Source organism: Rhinatrema bivittatum, chromosome 8 (genome assembly GCF_901001135.1).
Source record: "Rhinatrema bivittatum chromosome 8, aRhiBiv1.1, whole genome shotgun sequence".
Lineage (NCBI taxonomy): Eukaryota > Metazoa > Chordata > Amphibia > Gymnophiona > Rhinatrematidae > Rhinatrema > Rhinatrema bivittatum.
The window spans coordinates 113,497,876-113,516,622 of NC_042622.1; the positions used below are offsets into that span (position 1 = coordinate 113,497,876).

General features: G+C 41.5%; 1 protein-coding gene across 1 annotated transcript in view; it reads right to left on the minus strand.

The window, feature by feature from the left end:
- The window catches only part of ADGRD2 (adhesion G protein-coupled receptor D2), a 322,967-nt gene that overhangs the window by 151,302 nt on the left and 152,918 nt on the right, over positions 1–18,747 (minus strand). The window contains exons 16-19 of the mRNA XM_029614032.1: positions 14,262–14,364; positions 11,076–11,229; positions 3,758–3,891; positions 2,583–2,698 (exon numbers count right to left, since the gene is read on the minus strand). Coding sequence (XP_029469892.1) covers positions 2,583–2,698; positions 3,758–3,891; positions 11,076–11,229; positions 14,262–14,364 — 507 coding nt within the window. The remainder of the gene's footprint in view (positions 1–2,582; positions 2,699–3,757; positions 3,892–11,075; positions 11,230–14,261; positions 14,365–18,747) is intronic.

The window sequence follows — 18,747 nt, forward strand, 5'->3', positions numbered from 1 at the left end:
GGCATTTGTGTGCACATGCAAGCACCCATTTAGAATTGTGTGTGCATGTACAAGCGTCCAGGCTATTTTATAACATGCACGCATATGCTATAAAATGGTCGTGTCTCTGGACGCAAGCCAGCAAACATGCGCACATTTGCGCCTGCATGCCATCTAAGATTTTTTTTTTCCCATTCTGTGCCTAAGGGAAAATGTTTATTAAAATTAGCCCCTAAATATTTTAGTAATTTCATATAACCATTATCAATGCTTGAAATTACACAATAATTTCTCCATACCAATCCTATCATACAATTGTGCATCTGTGCTTTTTAAAAAAAAAACACCATATCTTCAGGGAACTGAAACTTCTGCAGAACATAGCTGTATGCTTGAGATATTGAAAAACATGTTTCACTATTACTTTAGAATTTGTCAGATACCAAGTGCAGGTTAATTTTTGTCTTAGAGGAATCAGTTCAAAGCAATTAACCTTTGAACCAATGCTATTTGAAGACAGCAGAACGCACTTTCGTTGTTTAACACTGTTTAGCTGATTTTATGTACAACACATGAACACTGCATGCATCTGATATACTGGTTATTACTTAAAAAAAATTGGGCAAACAAAATGCATGGAATATACAATAGAATATGGAATATTATCCCTATATGTATCATCAAATATTTTCTCAATTATTTGTATTTGGTTTTGCTATTTTATCCAAAAAAGAATGATGTTAGAAATATGAAAAAAAAAAACCAAATAAAATATACCGTACTGGTATTTTGAGTATGTTATCAGTCTTTCTTATACAACTTCGGTGACGTGGGGAAGGCAATTTTCAAAAGCCATTTACCTAGATAAATAGGCTGTCTGAAACCTGCCCACCCTGTAGGCAGGTAAATGTCCATGCAGGGATCGACGTACATGCTTTCCCCCGTGGGATCAGAAGCGGGGTTAGGTCGGGAGGGGTGCAGCCAGGCAGGCAACAAATTGCATAGGTTTGCATTTTCAGAACTGCACAATGGTTTTCAGGGAAAAGTTATCCACAGGAAGAGCGGCTGTAAATCTCTGCGGGTAGAAGCACTCACAGTCTTTTCTGTTACCCGCAAAGTTTTGAAAAATTGCCCCTAATTCACACAAAAGTACCATTTTGGTTTGTTTTTTTTCCCAGATTCAGTCATTGACCACTGTGCACTGGGTGCGGTCACCAGTCATTCCAAGCTGACCATGAAATACACTTATATCGGGCGATGCCCTGGAAGAATGTGTGAGAAGAATATTGTAATGCCAAGCCGCCTTCCGTGCTGTAAGAAGCAGGTGCAGGAAAGCGGGGCAGCACAGGCTTCTGCTACAGGAGCAGAAAATGAAAGGGAAGGGCAGAAAGGGAAGCCAAAGGAGCTGGGAAGGGGGGAAGGTAAACTGCTCCATGTATTGTACTAATCTCCTAACTGCTGGCTGCCAATGTTTGTCATTCTTTCTTTTCTATCTTTTTTGGATAAAGAAAATCTGGGACAAAGGAGAATGTGCTGTACTGACTGAATCATTGAACACACTGCCTCTGAATTCAAGTGTTTCTTCTTGGTGAATGAGAGTTACTTAAATATTAGGGACGTGCAGAGCACATTTTTTTTTTTTTTTTAATTTCAGGTCAATTTTTAATTTTGGCGGGGTTTTGTTTTTTCGGTTCGTTATATTTTTTTTTTTGGCCGGGGCAGGGGTGGGGGGTTCATTTGCCAAACCAAGAAAAAAAAACATTAAATAAAAAAATAAATAAATAAAAGAACTAAATTTAAAAAAAGGCCTGGACCCAGTGCCTGTCTAGCATTGAGGCTTACCCAGCACCAGGGTGTGCTCAAGCTGACCCAATTCCAAGGCCTGCCCAGCACTGGGATAAGTCCAGGGTCTGGGTTTGCTCTCTCTTCTCCTCCCTTTATAATTGGAGGAGCCGGGGAGCTCCCACTCTGGCCCCCCCCATTCTGGCCCCCCCCCCCACTTGCCCCATCCTGTATCCCCCAAAATAGCCAGGAGCAATGTCCTCCTGCCTGGTCCACAATACTTCAAAAATAATACCATCCAATTGGACAAAGGCACCAAAATAATGTCTTTTCTGCAACTTCCTCCAGTACAGCCAGTGCCATTTTGCTATATGGCCATACAAATGTACAGGGATAAGTCTGATTAGGGAAAACACTGCTTTCGGCAACTAAATTTGGCAGCAGACTTGTTCAGGTATATTGCCACTCCCCATGCTGCTGAATATGGACCTCAGTGAGTCTCACTCAAAATGAAATACAATTGAGCAGTCCAAACTAGGAGAACTGGAACCACAGAAAGCTTAGCTCTTTAACCCTCCTTTATTCTTTTCTGACACCTCTGTGGTAGTAGATTGCAACATGGTCTTCAAAGACCGCCTGACCAGTCTGTTTTTCAGGATGTTTACCATGAATATGCATGAGATGTATGTGCATGCAATATAAGCAGAGTAAACATGCAAATTCATGGTGGATATTCTACACACAAGAGGGTTAAGAATCACTAATCTACAGTACTTTGATGGGACCTTCATTAAGTAGGAGTTCATCTCTTCCTGACTCACCAGATTTGGATTCCAATCTGTTTCTCAAGGCTGCAGCTGGGTGTTAACATCTTTGAGCGTCTTCGTGCACTGGACACAGTGACCATTACCACACGAAAGAGAACAAATGTATTAACCTGAAAATCATAAATGAATTAGTAAAGAACTGAATGCAGAAACCACAGTTTGAGAATTCCTTCTTCTACTTCCCTTTTTCCATGTACTAGTGTTGAAGGAGGACAGTGGAAGTGACACTTCCTTGATTCATTTGAGATCAAGGACTGGACTTTAGCTACCAGAGTAAATATGAATCAAATGTTCACAGTTTGGAACAGGATCAGAGGCAGCCCCCTCATCCCTAATGGCAAGAAGCACTATTCCACCATAAGAACGTGTTCCATTTGTTGAAACGTTCATGACATATTTGAGATGTATTTCAAATAAACCATAATATAATTTAAACCTTCAAAGTCACCTTTTGATATTGTATCACTTTAGCTTCATGGTTCTCTTTCAACAAATGGCACATGGCATTGGATGACATATACCTTGCATGTATAGCATCTACTGTGAGGGATATCTTTCACAGCCTCTACAGAATATATATACATTATTTATGTTTTCCCATCTTTCTTATTGTTCCTGCATATAATTTAAATTTCAGATGCTGGGTGCTGCTCTTTTATATGTAGAATTTAGGCTCCAAAATACGCTTACATGTGGCCTGCAGAACTGCCACAAGCTGTCTGGGGAGTTTGAACATTTTTCTTTTAAATATAACATTAGTCAACAGATTATTCGCCCTTTTCCTATGGAAGCAACATCAGATAATAACCACAAGTTCCATCTAGTCTGCCCGGTTTGCTTTCCTACTGCAGTACCACAGACCCAACCTGAATATATTCATAAAAATTACAGTACTTGTTTTCTTTGCAATATATTTACTACATAAAATATGACAATGCAGCACAAGACACACACTAATTGTGTAGCTCACTAGGACAACTTGTTTTTTAAAGACTTAATAAATCAAGGACACTGCAGCGTAGCGCTAATAAATTAGAAAGCACAGAAGCTCTAAATGGAACCAATTACGTTTTAGAATTTGGCAAACAATACAGCACCAATAGAATTTTTTCTGTTTCAAAAGTTAAATACCATCGCTTTCCTACAAAACCTGAAGTACTGGCACTTACGGTTAGTACAAAGAGAACCGGCCCAACAAATGCCCAGATAATATCTGCTTGTACGTTCAGCCAGCAGTGATTATCTGCAACGTATTTGTTAAAAGAAGTTGCCAAGGTTACTCCAACAATTATGATTGGCAGGCCTGCAAAAGTGAAAGGAAATGATAATATACACGACATGCATTAAATTTTACATTATTTTTTTTAAACAAGCAAAAACTGCTAAATCAACTTTTTAATTGGCTTTTCCAAACTTCATCTTAGGATTGTTACCAGCAAACAAAACTCATTAGAAGGAGCTTTGTAATCAAAAGATCTGAATGTGGGTGTATTCTCTCTTCCTCTCCCATTCTAACTTTTGTGTTTAGGGTCCTATCTACACTAAATCTTCAGTACATGCTAGGTGCTCCGAGACTGTACATACATGCTCCTTCTGGAAAGTAGGCTCCATTAGTTCTATATGGTACATCTTGGATTTTTTTTTTTTTGATAAGCATAGCATGCCCTATTGTGCTTTAAAAAAATAATGTACTGCAGATTCATATCTATTGTGGCAGTGTCTACAATAGTGGTTCCCAATCTTTGGTTCCTAGGGTTCTGCCGGACTATAACAGGGGCCCACAGGAAGTGCAGTTGCTCAGGAAAAGTGAGCTCTGCACTAAGCCCGAGGAGAGAAGTGCAGGAATTCCCCACATAAAAAGTCTGGCCTGCATCACCAACAAGAAGAAGGAGCAGGCTGCTTTCCTATAGCAGAGGTAAAAGAAAAAAAAACCCACTGTGACACCCCCCATCCCCCCCCAATCCCACAACGGCTAAAGAAGAGGCTTAATGGCCGCCAGTGGAGCCCATTCCACTGGTAGCTGAAGACTGGAGAGAGAAGCCCCTTGTCTGCAGGCAGAGCCCATTCCACTTGCAGCTGAAGACTGGAGAGAGAAGCCCCTTGTCTGCAGGCAGAGCCCATTCCACTTGCAGCTGAAGACCGGAGAGCCAAGCAGCCGCCAACAGGGCCCATCCTGTTGGCCACTGAAGATACCTAGTGGCCATCAGCAGAATCCATCCTGCTTGCGGCTAAAGACAGGAGAAAGCAACTGTGCTCACCAGTGGACCTCATCCCGCTGATGGCTGAAGACACCAGGGGAGATAGGCAGGTCCCACCATGAGTCAGAGATTCAGTATGTGTATGCGGAGTGTAAGTGAGAGAGGGTGTGGGTGAGTGGAGGTTTCAATGGGAGGCAGAGCCTGTGTATGTGACTAAGATCTTGTTGTATGTCAGAGTAAATGTGGGCATGGGCATATCAGTGGGAACATATTGAGTATGTTTGTGTGTCATCGATAGCATGTGAAAAAGCAAGTGTATGTCATTGAGAACGTCTGTGAGAATGTGTGTGTTTCAGTGAAAGCATACTGTATGTGACTGAGCTTGAGTGTGTGCTAGTGAGAGCATGTGTGTATCAATGAAAGTATATTGAACATGTGTGTCACTGAGAGCATGTAAGACAGTATGTGTGTGTTACTGAGAACATGTGCATCATTGACAGCATCTGTGAGTATGTGTGAGTAAGAGTGTGTGTGTCAGTGAGGGCGCATGTGAGAGGAAGTCTGTGTATGTGTGTGATTGAGAGAGAGCATATGAAAACTTAATTGAGAGAGGGAGTGTGGATGAGGCTGTGTCCTTCTGTGTAAAAGAAAATGAATGTGTGTGTATATGAAAGAGAGAAGAAGTTTATCCAGCCCACTCACCTTCCCTCCCTGCTTCCCCCCAATAATCCACGACATTCGCAGAGTGAATGGAAATAAAAAGTTCCCAGGTATGGAGAGCAGGAGATTTTTTAATCCTTAGTTTTAATTACTGGGTTTTATTTGATGAGTCTGCTCTTTTGAATTGGTGTTTGAGACATTTATAAAACTGTTCTCTTCATCAACTATTTTCAAATATTTATTCATTTTATTAATATGGTTTTTATTATTATGATTGTGATTATGATTATTATGATTTTATATTTCCTGATTTTATTGTTTGATGTGTTATGAGGAATGTTGATGTTTCTATTTTTCCATTGTTGCAGTACTTATAGAGCATGGCTTCTTGTGGTTTCCAGTTCAGTTTTTGTCAGCACATTTGTGGTCTCGTTATTCTGTATTTGGTGAGGGTCTGTATATGTGACTGAGATGAGGTACTGTGCTAGCATGTAATTTCTGTATAGGATCTGTAGCAATCTGACTTGTTCCTAACAGGAAGTGTATTGATGTATTAGGACCCAATTTAATATTTGCAGTGTTGCCTTTTCATAACGAGGATAGTTACTTTTTGAGTCTGGCAATTAGGGTGTTATGGAATGGCAGGTTTCCCATAAGTTCTGAATACATGCATGCCAGAAATCTTCCAATAATGGTGCAAAATGTTCATAGCAGTGCCTCTTGCTTTATGAGTGGTGGTGTCCTATCTCTGCATCTATGGAATTTAGTAAGGGACAGGTATGGAGAGAACCACTGGACCAAACAGTTACCCTCGTTCCTTCCAAATTCTCTTCCTACCAGTCTCTCTCTGTCTCCCCCCTTCCACCAGTCCATCCTCATAGTCTCTCTCTCTTTCTCTCAATCCATTTCCCAGTTTCTCAATCTCTCTTTTCCTCTGCCATTCATACCCACCAGTCTCTCTCTCTCTCTCCCCTAGCCCTCCCCACTAATTTCTCTCTCCCTCCACCAGCCATCCCCATCAATCTCTCTCTCCTTCCACCAGCTCATCTCTACCAGTCTTTCTCTCCCCCTCCACCAATCCATCTCCACCAGTCTCTATATTTCTAATTCCACCATCCATCCCAACCAGTCTCTCTCTCTCTCTCTCCACAGTCCAAATGCATCAGTCTTTCTCCTTCTACCAGTACATCCCCACCAGTCTCTCTCTCTATTCACCAGTCTAACACCATTAGTCTTTCTTTCTCCTTCCACCAGTCTTCTCCACCAGTCTCTCTCTTCCTCCATCAGTGCATCACCAGTCTCTCTCTCTCTCTCTCTCCACTAATCCATCCCCACCCATCTTTCCTTCCTCCACCATCCATCCCCACCAGTCTCTCTCTCTCTCTCTCTATCTCCACATCTATCTCCACCAGTATCTTCCCTCTCCCTCCACAGTCCATCCCCACCAGACTTCAGCTCTCTCTTTCTCCCCACCATCCATCCCCACCAGTCTCTCTCTTTTCACCAGTCTGTCTCCACCACAGTGGCATATCGAAAATATTTGGTACCCAGGGCAGATACTTCCTTTGGCACCCCACCTCCCCCACCATATATAATTTTAAAATGTCCTAAACATCAATAAAATATTTCAAAACAGCAGACACATCAAATAACACCCAATAATTAAAACTAAAAAGGATTAAAAAAAAGCCCCCACTCTCCATATCTGTCGTCCTAAGACTGTCATAGACTGGGGGCATGTGTATATATATATATATATATATATATATATATATATACACACACACACACTTCCACTGTGTGTGTCTCTCTCACATACACACACACTTCCTTTTCTCTCACACACACACAAAAATGCTTCCTCTGTATGTGTTTCTCTCACACACACACATACACACACACATGCAGACAAAAACTGAACTGGAAAATATAACAATCCAGATTCTATATGGGAATTTTAGATTTCTAGTCATCCTGAGATTGTCATGGATAGGAGAAGAGTGTACAAACTTTAATACCTCTCACACACATATATACAGACACAGGCACTCTCTCAAACATGTGCAGGCAAGGGCAAACTCTCTCACAGACACCTGCACAGACACAGGTACTCTTTCTCACAGAAACCCACACAGGCATTCACAGACATGAGCACCCTCTCATATATACACACACATACGCACACACACAGGCACCCTCTCAAACAGACACCCTCTCACACACACACACACACACAAACACCCTCTCACACACAGACACAGACACCCTCACTCACACAGACATCGTCTCAAACACACACTCACACCCTCTCATACATAGGCACTCACTCTCACAGGGCTAATCTCTCACTCTCTCACACACATTTTGGACCTCTTTTTTTGGCTGCTGGCTGCACAACAGGGCCTCTTCATCTGCTGCCGGTTCCAGAGAAACGCCGATGGCACTGCAGGGGCTCTTCATCTGCCGCTGGCTCTGGGGAAATGAGGGCGGCCCCACAGAGTTTCTTCATCTGCTGCCAGCTCAGAGGAAATGCTGGCAGAACCACAGGGCTTCTTCTTCTGCTGCAAGACCTCACGTTTGCTGGCTGTGAGTGGGAACCCCGCCAGCATGTCACTTCTCTGCACTGCCGCAGGATCTTCCTGCTGGCAACAATGTCACCCCTCCCCCTGTTGTCACCCGGGATGGAATGTCCCCCTCAACCCCACCTTAGTATGCCACTGCTCCACCACTCTCTCTCCCACCCTCCACCAGTCCATCCCCACCAGTCTTCCATTCTTCCTCCCTCCAGCAGTGCATCCCCACCAGTCTCTTTCTTCCTCCACCATCATTCCCTACAATCTCTATTTCCCTCCACCTTTCATCCCCACCAGTCTCTCTCCCTCCCTCCACCTGTTCATCCCCACAGTATCTCTCTTTCTCCCTCCACCAGTCTATTTCAACCAGTCTGTCTGTCTATCTCTCCACCAGTTCATCCCCACCAGTCTCTCTTTCTCTCCCTCCACCATCTTTCTCTTTCCCCCGTCAATCCACCCTGCCTCTCCATCCATCACGCTCTCTCTCTCCCCCTCTCCCTCTATCCTCAGTCAATTCTGGTCACTCTCTTTCTCTCTCTTCACCAGTCCATCTCCGCCAGTCTGTCTTTATTCTTCCCTCCACCAATCCATCCTTGGCAGTCTGTCTCTCTCTCCCACCCTGCCAGTCTCTGTCTCTCACTCTCTCCACAAGTCCATTCCCCCCAAGTCTCTTCAGATCCAAGCAGGACCAGCTGTGTGGCTGCCTGTAGTTACACTATATAAGTTACTGAATATGAGTACATTCTTGCACATTTACTGCTGTGCTTTGCAATTATATGTATTCAATTTATATCAGTAAGCATCAATTAATAAATCACATATATTATGAATGATTCTGGAGTGTATATAATTATTTCTTTGTTATTACATTAATAACTTTTCTATCTATGGCCTATAACTGCAGGTAGAAATTAAAGAGAAGCATGCATGGATCCGCAAAAGGTTTTGGAAGATGAAAAGTGGTCCATCATTCCAAAAAGGTTGGGAACTCAAGGGCTACAAGAATTCTAATATTATTCTTGTGATGAACGACATGCAAAACTATAATTGATAAATCTGCAGTGCATATACAAGGAAGCTTGGGACAAATGCAAAATTGTCAGCTGTAGTTTTGCCTTGCTACTAGAAGGTTCATACTACAAAATTTGCAAATCAAATGCAGCTCAAATATAATGTTAAATTACTTGTCTTCCCTTTGTGAAATTTACAATTAGTTACTATATTTCAAATGAAAAGATGGGCTAAAGACAACCCTAGAAACCTGAATGAAATGGACACTTTTTTTTTTAAATGTTTTAGATAAGCTATGCATTTGTTAAAAATCAATAAATACATTTCTAATTCTATCTTTGAGATAAACCTACTGGAATCTTTTCCTCTCTTAAAACTAAGGACCTGAGTTTTAATCACGTATTTTATATAGGGACAAAGCTTGTGATGTTGTGTTCATGGACCTTTAGGCTGAAGAAGAATTTGTGCTTCCTGCAGGGATGAGTTTTGAAGGTTCCTACTTTCAGCAGGTGAACCCAGATGAAGCAGAGACCCAATTGGAACTTCACCTATAACAGCCCTCGTTCTCCTTGGGTTGAGCCTTTAGGTGCCGCGGCCGACAGGTCTTAGGTGGGGGTCTCTGCTGCGAGCAGGAGAGGAGGTCGTTGGATAGCAGGATCATTGGCAGGCGGCAATCAGGCATGTCGAGAAGCAGACAGAAGTCGGTGGCAGCAGCGATCAAGCGTGATCTGAGGTCAAGGCAAGGTCAATCCAGCTATCTAGCCGAAGGAAAGAAGGGATGGATAGACATTGAGGTCAGGTATGGAGAAACACAGAAGGCAAGAAGGCTGAAGTGAAGACAATACAGGAGCTGGAGACAAGGCGCTGAAGACAAGCTGGGCTGAAGGCAAGATGAGACACTGTAGCAACACACTGTATGCAATGTAGTGGGACCAGTTGCTGAGGAGTATTGCAGCTGGGAAGCTACCTTTTTATAGGGAGTCTTTGTGACATCATCTCTAGGGGCCATAGGGACTTTTCTGCCATAGTCCCTTTAAATGTGGCAGCGTGGCATGCTGGAATCGGTGGCATCCTGCTAAGTGAAAGCCCAACGGCTCTTCATGATGTCTGCAAGTGATGTCCCGCCAAGTGAAGAGACAATGGTATTCGTGGAGGTAACAGCGGTGGTTCATGGGGTTAGCTTACAGACTGCCAAACGCTAAAGCGATGTATCAAGTTTTGAGTCTGCAGTGAATAGGAGGCTAATAAAGGGAAAGAGGTAATGACAACATTTCTCCTTACAACAACAAGCTGTTCCCAGAACTAAATGGAGCCTACTTTCCGGAATGCACGCATATAACTAGTTGTCTGGCTAGAATTTAGCTGAATAAGTCAGGGACATTCTGGGGGAGGGTGGGAGGCATTTCAGGTGGAGCAGAGTTAGCCAGATAATTTATCTGGCTAAATTTGGCTGTGAAACCGACCTGTGCTAAAGTTAGCTGGATAAACATATCTGGCAAACTTTAAGATAGTTGGGGTATATTCAGTGGTGTAACTATGCCACTGAATATACCCTGCTAATTTGCCAGATGTTGTCCCATTTATATCCCCCCTGGTGTCCTGAAAATTTGGTATATTTGTTGCCAATTGCTGTTTCTGTATGTCCCTCCCCAGCAAACACAAAAAGTTGTTGGGGGGACGACATACAGACACAGCAATTGGCAACATTTGAAACAGCACCTAACTGATAGCTCAGCAGCTGGCAGGCCACCGAGGTGCTGAGAGAGAAAAGGAAGCTACTGCTGCCGGGATACCAGGCCTTTTTATTTCTAGGCCAGTTTAAAACAATGTAGCATTATTACCAAAATCATTTTCCTGAGCAGTTTCTAAAATTCAGACCTGGGGCAATTATTTTTTATCCTCCCCACCCAGCCTCTGAATAAACTGTAAATGCACAGCTTTTATGCTGATGCAGTGCAACCTTTTGGAACTAGAAAAATACATACAGCTTATGCATTTCATATTCAAAGTTCATTTGGCGATACGTAAAAAAAACAGACACATGCCCCAACCAGTCACATAATAGAATTTCATCCTCCTGTCCTCGCTCATGTTAACCGCAACGACTTTACTCCATAAGAGAAGTCCTTCGACAAGCATCCAAGCAAAGGCTGCCATGAAGAAGAGATGCAGAAAGGCAGTGACGGTAACGCAGACCACCTAAAGATGAAATAAAGAAGCAGAAATGCAAATCATGCTGAAAGTAAAACATTCCCCAAACTAACTTCACATATGACAGCGCAATTTACAAAGATTGTTCAGTCTAACCATGCTAGACCGTTAGACATAAGGGGGGGGGGGGGGGGGGGGGTGTCAAGTTTCATACACGTACTTTAGAAACATTTTCAAGAGAAACCATCCAATGCTGTTTGTTTTTTTTTCAAAAATTAGGAAAAAGCAAATTGTGCATGTTAAGGCATCTTGTATTTACTACTTGTGCTGGTGGTGGAAGGGGGCAAAACAGCACACATGCATTTGAAAATGTAATGTATGTGCACGATTTTTTTCCCCTTGACCTAAACACGCCCACAGGAATGGCTTATTTTAAATCTGACTAAAAGTATGTGTGCTATGGAACCCATGCTCACTTTTAGCCGCATTTGAGGATGAAATTTTCCAGACAAGTCATTTGCTTGGATAAACACCTATTTACCTGGGTGAATCCCTTTGAAAATTGCCTTCAGACAGCCTTATGTAGTAGGATTAAAGGGAATACTGTATGCAAAAGGGAACTATGGCATATGCACCTCCCGGCAGAGACCGTATTGAGGTTGAGTAGTTTGTTGGAGTAAATTCGCTCTTTAGTCTTTGGAAGGAAAAGACGGCAAAAGAGATACAGTGATGGCGTTTTTGATATTGATATTTTGATGGCGTTAGATGGCATTTTTGATATTTTTTTCCAAAAGTAGCTGTTGCTGTTGTGGGGGGTAGAGTATCGCTGCTCTGAGGGAGTAAACCTTTAGTGGGAAGAAGACTCTGATCTGAGTTCATAATAAACAAGGAGCCAGTGAGAAGGAAAGGTGACCAGACGTGGGAGAAGGAGAGGAGTGAACCACACGTCTGGTGCTCTATTTCCAGAGATCCAGGAGTCCACTGGAGGCCACGAGGAGGAGAGAGAAAGAGGTACAGGAGAGATTCAAGCATTGGATCAAGCAGGTACAACAAAGGTCTTTAAGTGGCAGGGAGCCCGCCAATTGTCACAGAAATCCTTAAGCACCAAGCAAAGGAGTGAAGGGATCCCAGAAGGATGTACCAGCAAGGATAAGTAATGCCCAAACATTTCTACACTTGTATTGGGATTTGCCAAGCATAGACTGTACAAAATGCCATCTGTTTTCCATTTTCACATATTTTCAGTAAAGATTTTTTTTTATTTTAGAACATCATATCTTTTGTCCATTGTCTCTTTTTGGTATTTCACCAGCATTACACCTTTGGCCCTGGAGGTAAATCCTCCTTCTCTCCCTCCTTCTAGGATTGCAGGACTTAGTAAGAACTCAGCTCCAGTGCTGGGAGTGCCCTCCAGCTGTCTCTTACACTGGGAAGGGGTGGGGAGTTTACATGTATATCAATGTTTACTTTACTGGTAGCTTCACAAACATAAAGGCAGATCACAGGTTTCCTAGTCAATATTTTACAAATGGGATTGCCACACATTTTAGAAAATTCTGATGAATTTAGGACAGGCCAAGCAAACTTGAGGATTCTTTATGGATGGGGTTGGGGGGGGGGAGAGGTTGTTTCCTCCTGCTCCTTTCGGTTTCCAACTTAATTAGAAGTGGGGCTAGGATCTGGTACCATAAGCCTTCATTCAAAACCACCTAAGGAATTTTTCCCCATTTTACATTTTATATCTCCTTCCCAACTCACTTAGCCCTTGACCAGGTGCCATGCATCAGGGCTCATTCTAGAACTCAGCAATCATGCGCCCTATATCCACCCACTAGATGTCACCATAGCATAATGACTGATTCCTTCCTCAGTCAACCCAGGAAAAGGAAGACTTGACTCAGCATATTGATAAGGAACTTTTGGAAATATGCAAATGAAATGTCTAGGCACGCTGAGAAAGGTTCATAAGCAGAGTAGACAATAATAATCTATATTGTAGGCAATACCTTTTAGCAATTATTTAGTCAAGGTTGATGAAATCAGAGATAATCTCTCTCAGAAAGTGAACAAAACATACATAACAAGATGTTGCAAAGAAAAAAGATACCACCAGCAATTAACTTCTTTCCCCATCTTAAATGCAAAATAAATTGGCTTCCATACTGTGATAGTTATTCAAAAGTAAACTGGCCAAGAAAATCACCATATTTGCATTCTATGTTCATTTATGGAACAGCTAGTATAAGAATCAAGTTTAAAATGTTGCTCGGGATTTAGTTCATGATTTCTGGTTATAGTTTCATTCTACTCAACTCAACTTTTTTTTTTTTTTTTACTGAGTGGATGGATACCTAGAAGAGACTTCCAGTAAAGGTTATAAAAGTCAAAACAGTGAGAAAATTGAAGTATGTTTGGAATAGACACAAAAGACATTCCAAAAGAGAGAAGACCTCAGATCAAGTAAGACTTGTGAAGGCAAAGTAGACATGGGAAGACTGCATGGGCCAAGTGTTCCTAATGTACTGATAACATCTATGTTTCTTTATTTCCTTGATGAGATTGATTCACTTCAAAACCAAAAACATCATGCATTTACTGAAACCATGACTAAATGAAATTTCTAAGATGAGTCAGCAATATTAATGGTAGGACTAAAAGATGGGATTTGTACTGTGCCTTTAATACACAATGGATTCCAAAGCACAGGACACTATTATATCAGATATACAGCCACCTTTGGGTTGATTGGCATATTAGTGCATTTTTCACATTTAAACTGCATGAAGGCTTCCACACAGGCAAGGAAAGAAGGAACCAAGTTAATATTATTATTATTATTATTCAATTGCAATGGTATAAAAAGAGACACTGGGAAATAAAGTGATCTTCCCAAAGTCTCACAGTCAGTGAGAAAGCAGGAGAGGAGCAGATGGTAAAGAATTTCTCCTAGCTTGGTAGTTTGGTGCTTAACACATGCATTTTTAGCAGTATTTAAATGTTTCGTTCTCATCTGGAATAACTTTGAAGCAAACATATACAAAGTAAACTGTTTCTTGTTTGGTTTTTTTTTTTTTTCATACCTCATTAGTTTTTGCTAACTCGCTAAACATGAGCAAAGCCTCTGCTGCAGCCAGAGCGAAAATCAGATTCTTGTGGACTGTGGTTCTTTCTGATTTTGGAACACTAAAAAAAAAAACCCAAAAGAAAATATATGTAAAAAAAGAAACTCCAAAGCACTTATGAATTCATTCCCTGTACAAGCCAATATGATGCTCAGGATAAAACTTTCTGCCAGTTTCTGAAAAAAAGATAGGGGAAGCCATGTTAGTCCACAATAAAATAACATTTGTTAAAATAAAGTACTTGGGCCGAGATGACATACTTGATTGCAATCCGCATTATTTTCTGGAAAGTTAGCTCTAACTCTGGAAAGTGTAGCTAACTTTACCTGGGTGCATTGGGATGCTAATGCGTGTCCTGATTCCCATGGGGACATACTTAAGGCAAACCTTTGTGACTAGTAGGGCTTTGTGCTCATTCTGTTGACTGCTCTGAAGCTCCCAACTTGTGCTAGTACAAATTTCTGCATGTGTGCATACATGAGTGTTCTTATGTATCCAGTATATATGCACATGAATATGCTTTGTGTTAGGTCAAAACAAAACCTGTCATCAACAGAAGTTCCAGCTTTCCGAGGAGTCTTCTTCAGGGATTTTCACTATCATTCTTGAGTAAGTCACATCTCCCTCTATTGCCTCAGGGGTCTATTTACTTAGCATCATTAGGTGTTTACCATGTGGTAAATCCCTTAGCCATACAAACTCTACTACCTGATAATGCAAGTATGGGAAACACATGCAAAGCAGCTCAATAAATACCATGTAAATAAAATAACACAGCTTTAGTGAAAAATTGCAATCCGCATTACTTTCTGGAAGGTTAGCTACAAGTCTGGAAAGTGTAGCTAATTTTACCCGGGAGCATTGGGATGCTAATGCGTGTCCTGATTCCCATGGGGCCATGCCTTAAGAGCCCTAGCACCCTGAGAAACCCCCTCAATATAAGCAAAACCCCTGGGAGTCTCTCAAAATCCTCTGCCTTACCACCTATTGCCCATTGAGGCAGCTGAAGTAAGTAATACAAGATTTTAAGTACATGAAGGCCATGGATGGAGGTTTCATCCCCACTGTAAACCTCTCCCCTTTTATAACAAATCCCACCAGGAACTTTGCCCACCACACCCCTACCCTAGCCCACCCCCTGATCCCTCCCCCACAGTCCTTACCATAACATCCCTAGTGGCGATATGGTAGAGATCCATTGCCCCATCATTTTGAAAAATGGCAGCTCTGGTCCTCCCATTGGGTCACAGGGAATGTTATGGTAAGAACCAAGGGAAATTTCTGCAAAAGAGGAAGAGCTTCAACCTGGTCTCTTCATTTATTTAAAAACATTTATTATTTATTTTGGCCACCTCAAGGAGTGGCAGGGGATTGGGACAGGGGTCTCCCTATTCTGATAAGGGTTATCAGATAGCTGGGTCTTTTAAGAAGATGGTGGCTCCAGGCTGTGAGGCTGCCATCAAGTGGAATTTTTTGGGGAAGCTTATCCATGTTATTTTCCTATAGCAGGAAAATAGCGCAGGTTTTACTAAGCTGCGGTACAAGGCCAGCTCTAGGGCTAATGACACCCTGGGTAAAAATTGTTGATAGTGTCCTCCTCCCCAACTGATCTCCTCTCCTGGTATTTGGCATGGATTTGGGGGTGGGTATATGAATGTTTTCTGTATGAGTGGTGGTGGCAGCAATGACAGGAGTCCCTCCTCCTGCATACTCTCCCATAAGACAAAAGATATGCCATACTGGGTCAGACCAAGGGTCCATCAAACCCAGTATCCTGTCCCCAACAGTGGCCAATCCAAGTTCCTCGCAAGTACCCAGACATTAAATAGAACCCATGTTACTAATGCCAGGAACAAGCAGAGGCTATTCCCTATGGACTTCTCCAGGAACTTATCCAAATTTTTTTTAAAACCTAGCTACACTAACTACCTTAGCCACATCCTCTGGCAATGAATTCCAGAGCATAATTGTGCATTGAGTGAAAACAGAATTGTCTCTGATTTGTTTTAAATGTGCTACTTGCTAACTTCATGGAGTGCCCCCGAGTCCTTGTATTATCTGAAAGAGTAAATAACTGATTCACATTTACCTGTTCAAGTCCTTTCATGTTGTCAACTTCTATCATATTCCCCCTCAACTGTCTCTTCTCCAAGCTGAACAGCCCTAACCTCTTTAGCCTTTTCTCATAGGAAAGCCGTTCCATATCCTTTATCATTTTGGTCGCCCTTCTTTGTACTTTCTTCAGTGCAAATATATATTTTTTGATATGCGGCGACCAGAATAGCACACAGTATTCAAGGTGCAGTCTCACCATGGAGTGATATAGAGGCATCCTCCATTTTATTTGCTATTCCCTTCCTAATAATTCCTAACATTCTGTATGTATTTTTGCTGCCACAGCACACTAAGCCAATAATTTCAATGTAATATCAATATCAACTATGACGCCCAGATCTTTTTCCTGTTGGATAACTCCTAACATGGAATCTAACATCGTGTAACCATAGCATGGGTTATTTTTCCTATATGCATGCATCAACTTGCACTTGTCCACATTATATTTCATCTGCCATATAAACACCCAATCTTCTAGTCTCACAAGGTTCTCCTGGAATTTATCACAATCTGCTTGTGATTTAACTACGCTAAATAATTTTGTGTCATCTGTAAATTTGATCACTTCACTCATTGTACCTTTTTCCAGACAATTTATAAATATATTGAAAAGCACTGGTCCAAGTACAGATTCCTGAGGTACTCCACTGTTTATCTTTTTCCTCTGAGAAAACTGACCATTTAATCCTTCTCTCTGTTTCCTGTCTTTTAATCAGTTTGCAATCCACAAAAGGATATTGCCTTTTATCCCATGACTTTTTCATTTTCTTAGAGGCCTCTCATGAGGGACCTTTTCAAATGCCTTCTAAAAATCTAAATACACCACATCTACCGGGGGGATATGATAGAGGTCTTTAAAATCATGAGAGGTCTTGAACGAGTAGATGTGAATTGGTTATTTACACTTTCGGATAATAGAAGGACTAGAGGGCATTTCATGAAGTTAGCAAGTAGCACATTTAAGACTAATCGGAGAAAATTTTTTTTCACTCAGAGCATAATTAAGCTCTGGAATTTGTTGCCAGAGGATGTGATTAGTGTATTTGGGTTCAAAAAAGGTTTGTATAAGTTCTTGGAGGAGAAGTCCATTAATGGCTATTAATCAATTTTACTTAGGGAATAGCCACTGTTATTAATTGCATCAGTAGCATGGAATTTTCTTAGTGTTTGGGTACTTGCCAGGTTCTTGGGGCCTGGTTTGGCCTCTGTTTGAAACAAGATGCTGGGCTTGATGGACCCTTGGTCTGACCCAGCATGGCAATTTCTTATGTTCTTACGTTTATTAACCCCTTGAAAAAAATGTAGCAGATTTGAAAGGCAAGACTTCCCTTGCTTAAATCCATGCTGGCTGTGTCCCATTAAACCATGTCTATCTATATGTTCTGTGATTTTATTCTTTATAATAGTTTCCATCAAAAGAAACAACTCAGATCAAATAACCACAATGCCTTACATACAAATTGATAACAATATAATCTATCTGAAGAGCTTTGTAAAAGACCTTGGTATCTGGATAGGCAATGATTTGAACTTCAAAAAGTGTATAACAATGAAAGCAAAATAAGGTTTCCACAAACTTCATATTATAAAACACCTTAAACCAATTTTACACCCACAAGACTTCAGAACTGTTTTGCAATCTCTCATCTTCTCAAGTCTTGATTACTGCAATTCGCTTCTTATTGGCCTCCCCAGATCAACATTAAAACCACTTCAATTACTACAAAATGCTGCAGCCAGGGTTCTCACCCTCAAAAAGAAATTTGATCACATCACTCCGGTCCAGAGGAGTCTTCACTGGTTACCGATCGGACAAAGGATCAAATACAAGTCCCTAACCATACTACACAATGAAATATACAAAGCAGACAACAATGCCCTCAATCACATGATCCAACTTCACAAAACACCTCGCTCGACAAGAAATACCAATAAACTGAAACTAGTCATACCCTCCCTACCCTCTGCTAAACTATCCAACACCAGGAATAGAGCCTTCTCTATCACAGGACTGAACGCATGGAACTCTTTACCAGACTACCTAGGCTCTATCAATGATAGTAAATCTTTCAAAAAAGAACTTAAAACTTGGTTATTTAGACAAACTTTCACAGACGGTATTGGGTAAACTAATTTTCTCATGCCCATTTCTACCTCCCCTCCCTGCAAATTAACATCCCTCTCTCCCTCTTTACATCTCTCATTTAAACTCTCTCTCTTGATGAGACTTACTTGTTCTATATTCCCACCCTGATTCCCATTAACTCGTCCGTCCCTCTAACACATCGCACCTTTGAAAAGTTTCATTAACACATTTTTCATTAACAAA